This window comes from Stylophora pistillata, chromosome 3 (assembly GCF_964205215.1).
Source record: "Stylophora pistillata chromosome 3, jaStyPist1.2, whole genome shotgun sequence".
Taxonomy (NCBI): Eukaryota; Metazoa; Cnidaria; class Anthozoa; order Scleractinia; family Pocilloporidae; genus Stylophora; species Stylophora pistillata.
Genome location: NC_142521.1, coordinates 2,598,368 through 2,608,174, shown reverse-complemented (window position 1 = coordinate 2,608,174; position 9,807 = coordinate 2,598,368). Strand labels below are relative to the sequence as shown.

At 32.8% G+C, this 9,807-nt stretch overlaps 2 protein-coding genes across 2 annotated transcripts; one reads left to right on the top strand and one right to left on the bottom strand.

Moving 5' to 3' along the window:
• Positions 1-3,006, top strand: LOC148734093 (uncharacterized). Its single transcript, XM_088751990.1, has one exon. The coding sequence runs from the start codon at positions 1,217-1,219 to the stop codon at positions 2,477-2,479; it is 1,263 nt and encodes a 420-aa protein (XP_088608116.1). The 5' UTR covers positions 1-1,216; the 3' UTR covers positions 2,480-3,006.
• A 3,602-nt stretch (positions 3,007-6,608) lies between these two features.
• On the bottom strand, positions 6,609-9,454 carry LOC148734092 (uncharacterized). Its single transcript, XM_088751985.1, has 2 exons — positions 9,024-9,454; positions 6,609-8,134 (listed from the first exon to the last, which is right to left on the bottom strand). The coding sequence occupies exons 1-2, from the start codon at positions 9,432-9,434 to the stop codon at positions 6,764-6,766; spliced, it is 1,782 nt and encodes a 593-aa protein (XP_088608111.1). The 5' UTR covers positions 9,435-9,454; the 3' UTR covers positions 6,609-6,763.
• Between the last annotated feature and the right edge of the window lie 353 nt (positions 9,455-9,807).

The window sequence follows — 9,807 nt, the reverse complement described above, 5'->3', positions numbered from 1 at the left end:
TCAAAATATAATGTAACCATATCATATAATGGAGAGAGAAATTGTTTTGACAAGTTATAACAATAAATCTGGAAAAAACAAACCATCAGATTTTACAACTCGTTTTGTTCAACCTATAACTCTTGACAAAAATCGTCAGTATGTTATTGGTCTTAACAGAATTATAAACATGAGTTTCACATGGTTCAATGTCAACAGTTCACTCAATAACCGGAAGCTTAAATATAGTAAAGATAGCGGTACATCTTTCACTGAAATCGAACTACCAGCCGGTGTATGGAGTTATGAAGATCTCGACAATTACATTAAATCTCTAACAAAAGACAATAACACTTATCCCATAACATTAGAATTTGATAAAACAATTTTTAGAGTTGAAATAACACTGGCTAATAATTATCAACTTGATCTTCGAGAGAGTAACTTTAATGAACTTATTGGATTCAATAAAGCATTACTTACATCAGGAACCCATGTTGGTGCAAAAGTTCCCAATTTATCACAAGATACTGATCTTCTAAACATTCATTGTGATCTCATTAATGAAAGCATGGTTGACGGCCAAGAAACAGACATAATTTACAGCTTCAGTACAAGTGTAATCCAACCATCATATAGTTTCACTCTTGAACCACAGAGAGTCACTTTTAGTCCAGTAAACAAAAGCAGAATATCAACCATTCGTATTTATATCACTGATGGAAAACGAAGAATTATTGATTTGAATGGACAAGACACAGCTTTTTCACTATTGTTAAAACCACTCAATTAATATAACTAATTAATATAATGAGATTGATTGAGTACAAAAAAATTTATCATCCAAAATTGGGTCGTTTTGTCTATAAACACAAGGGTTCTGGTATCATTATTGATAATTTATTTAAACCAATAAAAGCCATATTCAAATCAGTTGTTAAACCATTTGCTAAAAAAACTCTTGATGCAGGTGTTTCACATGCTGGAGAACGTCTTGGAAAAGCTGTTTCTCAAAAATCTGGTGATTATATAATGAAAAAATTACATTCAATACGAAACACAAAACCAATAGAACCAAAACAAGAGAGTTCTGTTACAAAACCAAAACCAAAACAAGAGAGTTATGTTACAAAACCAAAACCAAAACAAGAAGAATCAACAGACATGATTCTAAATCGACTGATAAGTGGTGATGGAATAAGACGTAAAAAATAAAATAATCTAACATATAAATATAATGTTTAGAACAAGTAAATATTTACAACGAAACGAATTAACTCGAATACAACTCGATAATGTTATTAGCAGCCCAGCTAATAATAATGCGCAATCTAAAGCTGATTACAAATTCACCGTCAACGATCGAAGTAGTTTTTTTGATTGGTATAATGCTTACTTTGAGGTCCAGTTTCAAGTTCAAAAGCTAGCTGATGGTGCTGCTTTCGGAGCAGATCGAGTGTCAGTAATCAACGGTGCTCATTCACTTATTCAACATATGACTATTAAAAGTGGAGGTAAAATGGTTTACGATACGGATAATCTTCATAAAGTAGTCAACTTGAAAAATTTGATTGAATACAGTGATGATTTCTCAAGAAGCGTTGCCAAAAACAGTCTGTGGTACCTTGATACAGATTACAGAATTGCTAATGCAAATCAAAACGGTGGATTTGAAGCTCGACGATTGTTAACAACTGGAAACAATGATGTAAACGTAATCATTCCTCTCAACCGTTATTCATTTTTCGAAGAGCTTGAAGATCGTATGTTACCACCAATGCAATTACAGTTCACTTTAACTTTGTTAAGTGACGCAAATCTCATCCAAAAACTGGCTGCTGCTGATGATGGTCGTGTGGTTATTGATCGATTTTATTTATGGGTTCCACGATTGATTCCAAAAGATAGTCTTTATCAACAGTTTCTATCAAACTTTATGAAAGTTAATAAGTGGACTTATAATCAAGAAATGTTCCAACAATCAGCTGGTACTAGATCATCAGGCTTTTTTCAAATCAGTCCATCCATCGATAATGTAAAACATGTATTTGTCTATTTACAGAGAAATAAAGACAATAATGATGAATTGAATCCATATGAATATGACACTTTCAACATTAACGCTGATCGTGGAAATGGTTCTTACCTTACAACTTGTCGTTTAGAATATGGTAATGGTGTATTTTATCCTGAAGTGGAATACGATAGCGAATCCAAAGTAAGAATATTCAATGATTTGATGAGTTATGCAATGCGTAAGAACGATTATAATTCAGGGACACAACTCAATCTAAGCAATTTCAACTCTCTTTTTGGAGTCATTTATTTCGACCTCACTTTTCAAACTGAAAAGGTTACAAGAGATCCCAAACAGCTTGTTTTCAGATACAAACTGAATGCACAAGCAGCTGCTGATAGTGTTTTTACAGTTAATGCTGTTGTACTCTATGAACAAGAAGTTATAATAAACAAAGTTGGAAATGAACTGTTGATTGTCTAAGACTACAATTGAATTAAACAAAGTTGGAAATGAACTGTTGATTGTCTAAGGCCACAATTGAATAGACTCCCCAGCTAAATGACCTGACACCATTAATTAAATATGTTTTATAATATGAATTGTATAACATATAATTATAATGGTACAGTTATTTGAAATCGATGTAAAACTATCACCAAATCAAAAAAAGAATTTGAGTAAAGCATATCATAACAAACAGTCAATAACATTGAGATTATCCTCAAACTCATTAAGTGGAAATGATAGACTCTTAGTTCCAAAAACAGTTATGAACAGATTACAAAAAAGTAAACAAATGAAAAAAGGTATGGATATAAAATTATCAAAAACAAACATTAGAAACCAAATTGGAGGCAGCCTTTTAACATCAATACTCGCTATGGGAAAAAGTCTTTTGCCAACCATTGGAAAAACATTAGGTCTTTCTGCTTTGGCTGGATTGGCTTCAGAAGGTGCTTCTCAAGTTGTTAAATCAATTTCTGGATCAGGTTTTCTCATACCACAGAATAAAATAGATCAACTCATTAAATACAAACATTTATTAAGTGAAAAACAGGAAAAGGACATTCTCAATGCTTTACAAAGTGGACAAGGTGTTTATGTCATACCAACAGAGGCTCAACAAGGAGGAGCTATTGGGACTATCCTTGCTTCAATTGGTATTCCATTGGCTATTGACTTTGTTAAGAATTTATTTTCTGGTGGATCAGCTCCTAGATTAGGCCCACCACCTCCATTTATTGGTAATTGGCCAAATGGTAGAACTTATGGCAGAGGTAAAAAAAAAAAACAAAATTCCATAAAATAATCCCTTTAACAAACTTTGATCTACTTGAATGGTGCAAATATCTGAAAATTCCAATCAACAATGTTCTAAGCAGAGATGAAAAGGTTCCTCACAATCACAAACAAGCAATTTTCATATACAATCTCGAACCATCTTACATGTCAGGATCACATTGGGTAACAACTTTTGTTAAGGATAATGTCATCAATTACTTCGATTCATTTGGAATGCCACCGTTTCAAGAAATGGTTAATCATGCTAAAAAGAAGAATATCACTTTATTACATCAAAACAATCAAATTCAAAACATTAAAACATCAACTTGTGGATACTTTTGTTTGTATTTCTTAAATGAGATGAACAAAGGTAAATCATATTTCGATCTTCTACAAGTGTTTGATATACATGACACTATGAAAAATGAAAGATTCATCGCAAAGTATTTTAATTTAATATAAGTTATTTATATATGAAGTCTTATTGTGTAAAACAGAAGAAAGTTACTGAATGTGTCCCAGGAAGTGAAAGATATGAACCAACAAAAAATGGTAGAATGATGTTGAAATGTATTTGTTCAGACTGTGGTAAAACTAAAACAAAGTTTGTGGGTGGATCATTGTTTGATGTAGGAAACAGTCATTCAATAGGTGAAATGGTTTTCAAAGGATTGGCCAACAGTGGTGCTTATCTTGCCCGAAAAGGTGCTGCAAAAACTATCAAATCAGATTATGCCAAGAGTAAAATCAAACAAACAGCCAACAAATATCTCGATCAAGCTCTTGACAGTTTCACCAATGATCTGAGTAAAAAGATAAGTGGAGGAAACATTGATTATTCGCAATGGTTTCCAATGGAAATGTATTCACCACAAGGTGTTCATGATCCAACTAATCCACTTTACCAAGGAGGCGCTGTTGATATTCATAAACTCATCGGTAAATTACCTAAACCAAAAAGTGGTTGGACTCTTCCAGGTCATAAATACACAGGACCTTATAACGATCTTAACAAACAAGTCAAATATAATCCCACAACCGGTGAAATATTAGAAATATATGATAAACCCACTGGAAAGACTGATGCAATTGCTATGCAGCATGATGTTGATTACAGTGTTTGTAAAGGTGATAAAAAATGCAAAAATATAGCTGATCGTAAAATGGTTAAAGCATTAGACGCAGTACCATGGAATGAGCGTCAATGGGGTCATTGGCTAGCTAGAAATGTCATCAATACAAAACAGAAATTAGGTCTTGGTGTGAGACAAAAAAACGTGAAAAGCCGTCGAGTGAAATAAATTGGCAAGTCAAATTAGCAAATGAATTACACAAACCCATCAAACGTAAATTCACTCGGCGGCGTATAATTGTAAACCACATCGATGAAATATGGACAGCAGATTTGGTTGAAATGCAGAAATTCAGTAAATGGAACAAAGGCTATCGATATCTTCTCATGGTTATTGATGTATTCAGTAAATACGGTTGGATTGAACCTTTGAAAGACAAGAAGGGTGAATCAATCACTGAAGCGTTTAAAAGAATATTCAAAGAAGGAAGAAAACCAAAGTTCCTATGGACTGACAAAGGCAAAGAATTTTATAATAAACATGTTGAAGAATTGTTGGATAAAAATAGTGTTAAATTGTATTCAACCGAAAATGAAGAGAAATCGTCTGTTGCCGAACGATGGAATAGAACGATTAAAAACAAGATGTGGAAACAGTTTACTATCCAAGGCAATACTCAATATCTCGACATTTTACCGAAAATTCTAAGTCAGTACAATAACACCAAACATAAATCAATAAAAATGACACCAACAGAAGCGTCTAATAAAAAGAACGAAGGAATAGTTTATTTTAATCTCTATGGTGATGACAATATCTTAACATCATCAAAACAACGTATACCGAAATATGAAATCGGTGATAAGGTTCGAATATCAAAGTATAAAAGACAAGTATTCGATAAAGGCTACACTCCAAATTGGACAGAAGAGATATTTATTATCGACAAGATACAGTACACGAATCCAATCACTTATCGATTGCGAGATTTGAACAACGAAGAAATCAAAGGAAGCTTCTATGAACCTGAATTATTGAAAGCCAAACAAGAAATATTTCGAATCGATAAAGTAATAAAGAGAGATTATAAAAATAAACGAGCTTTGGTTAAATGGAAGGGATATAATAATGATTTCAACAGTTGGGTTTCTTTCAAGGATTTACAAGCTATCTAGGTTGCGTGCAATTTTCAGACATTTTTTCAACAGTCAAGTCTGGTTACTATGGTTGCAAGTCTGGTTTTCTAATCCATACATCATGTACACAATTGTGTAATTTTACAAATCCATCTATTGTTGTATTGTTCAATGAAGGTTCACGAAGCATATATCAAACCCCCAAAAGCTAGAGAGCCCCTATTGACAATAGAAGACTGTGATGATGAAGAATAAATTTTTATTGTGTCATCACAATTGCTTCCAAATCATCTCGTCTTCAGCGCATATGATTTGGATTTTTTTAAAGTTCTTTTGGAAAAAACTGATAGGTAGTTTACACTGCAACAAACGTGGATATTTCCGAACCAATTCACAAAATCGTATTAAAAAGAAAGCATACGACCTTGAGATGTCAATGTTATTTCGTAGAAGAGTTGTAAAAGAATTTGAGGACACCTCTTTCAGTTTGGTCAGCATATCTCCTTGCAAGGCTGAATACAACAAAATATCTTTATGTGAACTTGCGACGGCTCTTGACAAAAGGTTGATAGACTGAATGATGTCTTCTGGTGTTTCTCTTTTCAATTGATGTTCAACACCAAAGTAGTTACATCTTCTTTCTTTATCATAAGATGATGTCAAAGTAGTCTTGATAATGGCTAAACTCTGTTGGTCACGTTGTGTTTGAGGTGGTTGCTGCAAAGTCGAGAGCTCTGGAAATCTTCCCAACATCGCTTCCTTTTCATTGTTGACAAAACTGACACAATCTGGAAAACTCTGAGTAAGCCTCTGTGTAAAAGCTTCTAGATAGTTTGCAAACTCCTCGAAACGTTTCTTGTTCATTTCGAAAGTGTCTTATGCATAAGACTGAATGACGTCCTCTAACGTTTTTGATTGTGTAAATTCAGTCTTATGCATAAGACAGATTTTGATTGACAAAATCTATTGTGTTCATTTCGAAAGTGTCTTATGCATAAGACTGAATGACGTCCTCTGACGTTTTTGATTGTGTAAATTCAGTCTTATGCATAAGACAGATTTTGATTGGTTTGATGACAAAATCTATTGTGTTCATTTCGAAAGTGTCTTATGCATAAGACTGAATGACGTCCTCTGACGTTTTTGATTGTGTAAATTCAGTCTTATGCATAAGACAGATTTTGATTGGTTGAGAGAATTATGAATTGCGTTACACAGCGTTACGTGTCTCATGTAAGTGTCTCCTGCAGGAGACATGTTTTGACTTATCATTATACTAAATTGTAATGTCCGTATGCGTAACTATTGATACCATCCTTGAGAATATATCGTTTATCATCAAAGCAACTTAATGATACTTTATTTAATTCATAACTACAGATTTCATGTTCGTTACTACGGATGGTTTTCATCTTGTGATGCATTTGTTTTGAATTGAATAAAACATCTTTGTAATTTTCATGTTTGATGTCTTTTTTAATCACGTTCTTCTTAACACCTTTCGCTGTACGACTGTCTTGATTATTATTCTTAATGTAACTATACATCTTCGATCTCAGACCAATAAATTCAACTACTGGAACTCCGGCAGCTTCATCTTTCATTTTACCAATCACTTTCTTGTTCTTTTTGTAAAAGTATGGAGAGTTTTCAGGATAATCACTGTTATCAAACATATGTCTATCCTTCTGGAAGTCTTTGTATACATCGTCCGCTTCAATTTCATAAGTCAGTGAATCAGTGTCTGTAAATAATAACTTTGCTTTATTTCCATATTTTTGTTTGATGTAAACATAATGGAAATTATACATCAAAGTCTTTGAAAGATCAAGAATACACATACCAATATAAGCTGGTCTGTTTAAAGTTAATGTTTCTTTGATTTTGTGTACAGCAACCAGATTCTCATTGAATATTTTACTTGACACAAATGTTGGTCTAGATGCTAATTTCAACAACTTATTCTTGTCAGTGATGAGTCTTACATCAACACGCTTTCTAAGATTTTCCATCGTCTTTCCAAATACAGAATTATTCATTAATTTGAAAAAGTCTTTCTCGAAAGCATTCTTAGCTTGAGTTCTCTTTTGTGTATTAAAGTCGATGTATTGTTTTAACCAGGGTGACTGATTAAATTCAAGCGCTCTATGGATAGTTTTTAATTTCATTCCAAGATCAAGATATAACTGAAGATTTCGGTAATGCAGAACGTATTTCTCTTTGTTTGACAATGTTGGAATCAATTTTGATACAAGACCTGTTGATATGTTAAATTTCTCTGCGATTTGTTTACTGTATGGTGACAACATGTCTGGCGTGACTTTAATCTTTTCTGGTGCTAATGGATAATCATTATGCAAATCATGTAACTCTTTTGGGTATTCAAGATCAACTTCTAGTATCAATCCCTTTTTACTATTTTCTTTATATGAATCAAGGTTGAGTTTATCAATCTTCTTCCATTTGAATCCACCAGTCGGAAGGTATTGTGACATAGCCCAACCATACAGATTATTTGCGTCAAGGTACATAATATACTTTGATGGTTCATTTTCATTGTAATCGTTCATGTATTGGTTGTTTGCTTTTCCATATCGATTCGCAATATAACTTGTACCACCTCTCATTCCTTTTTCAATAAACTGAAACATATCAATATCAGTCATTAATTCAAGTTTTATATTAGTCATTTTCAACATAGCGTCCCAAGATAGTCCAGGGCTTGTGAAATAGTGACAAGGGTCGAGTTTATAATATTGTTGACAAGTTTGTCTGAAGTTTTCAAACACATCAGCCAACAACAATATGTCAGATTTGAGGTATAAATCATGATAATCACCCATTGTTTTTAACTTGAATTTTTTTGCATACATTCTGAGCATGTTTGTAATCATCATCTGAGATATGTTCATTATTCAGTATGCTGTAAAATTCGTCTTTTATTGGTAATTCTGTCTCATTGAATTTATCAAAGCTATCCATGTAATCATAAGGGTAAACACCTTTTCTAGTCATGAGCTCGAATTTGGTTTTCTTAAATTGTTCTGAGGTATATTTGAAAGCTTCTTTAGGCAGATTGTTGACTAGTTTATCAAGACTAGAACTCATGAACTGAAAACTGTCGATGAAAGTGAGATTATTTCCAAGCATGAAAGCCATATACTTTTCCATGTTATTTGGAATTACGTTAATGTTCATTTCACATTCTTCTCCTTTCTTGTTTGTATATCTGTTGTTCTTAACAATCTCTCCAATTTCTTGCATAATGAAATGTGAATCGTAACCTCTCAGATTATGAAATATCACAGGTATTTTATCACTGATCCGAAAATTCAAATTACAGTCTTGATGAGCTGAGCCTCTGAATTTTCCAGTGATGTGACAATGATCTCTCACTCTAATATCTTCATTGGTATACTTCTGTTCACAAATATGGCATGTAACAGTGTTTTGAAATTTTTTTTCATCTTCTTCAGTCATTTTAAGCGGTTTGTTAAATTTGGATTTGATAATCTTTTTACAATATCTTACCTCTTCAAGCATGTGTTCCATGAATTTATAAACAGCTTTCTCGCCACGATATATTTGAATAGGTTTCGTATACTTGTCATCGTAAGTGCAAACAACTTTGTAGCCATATCCACAGTCAGTATGTTTTTGATAAGCTTCAGTGAAAGATTTTACATCAGTTTGTTGACAACCTTGGACTTTTTCGGTTATTGCTTCAAAGTCAGCGTAGATTACAAATGGAAGTGGTAGTTGCTTATGATGATTATTGAATTTTAATATGTTGTGGTCTTTAGTCGGCATCTTAACAGCTTGAACTCCATTGATTAGGAGACAGTTAGCTTTATGGTTAGTTAAGACTCTTTCAGAACTAAAACACTGTAAACAATACATACAGAAGTGCTTTCTCGCTTTATGTTTAGTTTGGCTATACATAAACCTATTAAAATCTTTAATTAGTATATAATGTGAATTCTTATTTTCTTCTGTTATTAATAAAAGATTCATATGATTTTTATTCGTTTCCTTACTGATGTATATTGGGTATTTTTCTTTATTCTCATAGCCAAATACGTTGACGTTGATTTTATTTTGTTTTTCAATCTTGTTGATTTGATTAATAGTCACCGGAAATTCAATTCCTGTGTAATCTAATTTCTCAACAAAAGCTCTGTCAACTTTTTTGATCCTCTCAGGATACTTCTCTTGTGGATTTAAGTGTCTTATATGGCACCAGCGGAAACATTCATTATCTGTATTTTTTAGATTGATCAAACCTTTCATATGATGTCTAAGTTCTGATGGAAGC

Excerpts from the sequence above, each read along its gene's own strand:
- LOC148734092 (XM_088751985.1), bottom strand. The coding sequence starts at position 9,434 with ATGTATAGCCAAACTAAACATAAAGCGAGAAAGCACTTCTGTATGTAT. Across the intron at positions 8,135-9,023 it reads TGGAACACATGCTTGAAGAG|TTTATTGAAAAAGGAATGAG; the intron begins GTAAGATATTGT and ends GATATGTTTCAG.
- LOC148734093 (XM_088751990.1), top strand. The coding sequence starts at position 1,217 with ATGTTTAGAACAAGTAAATATTTACAACGAAACGAATTAACTCGAATA.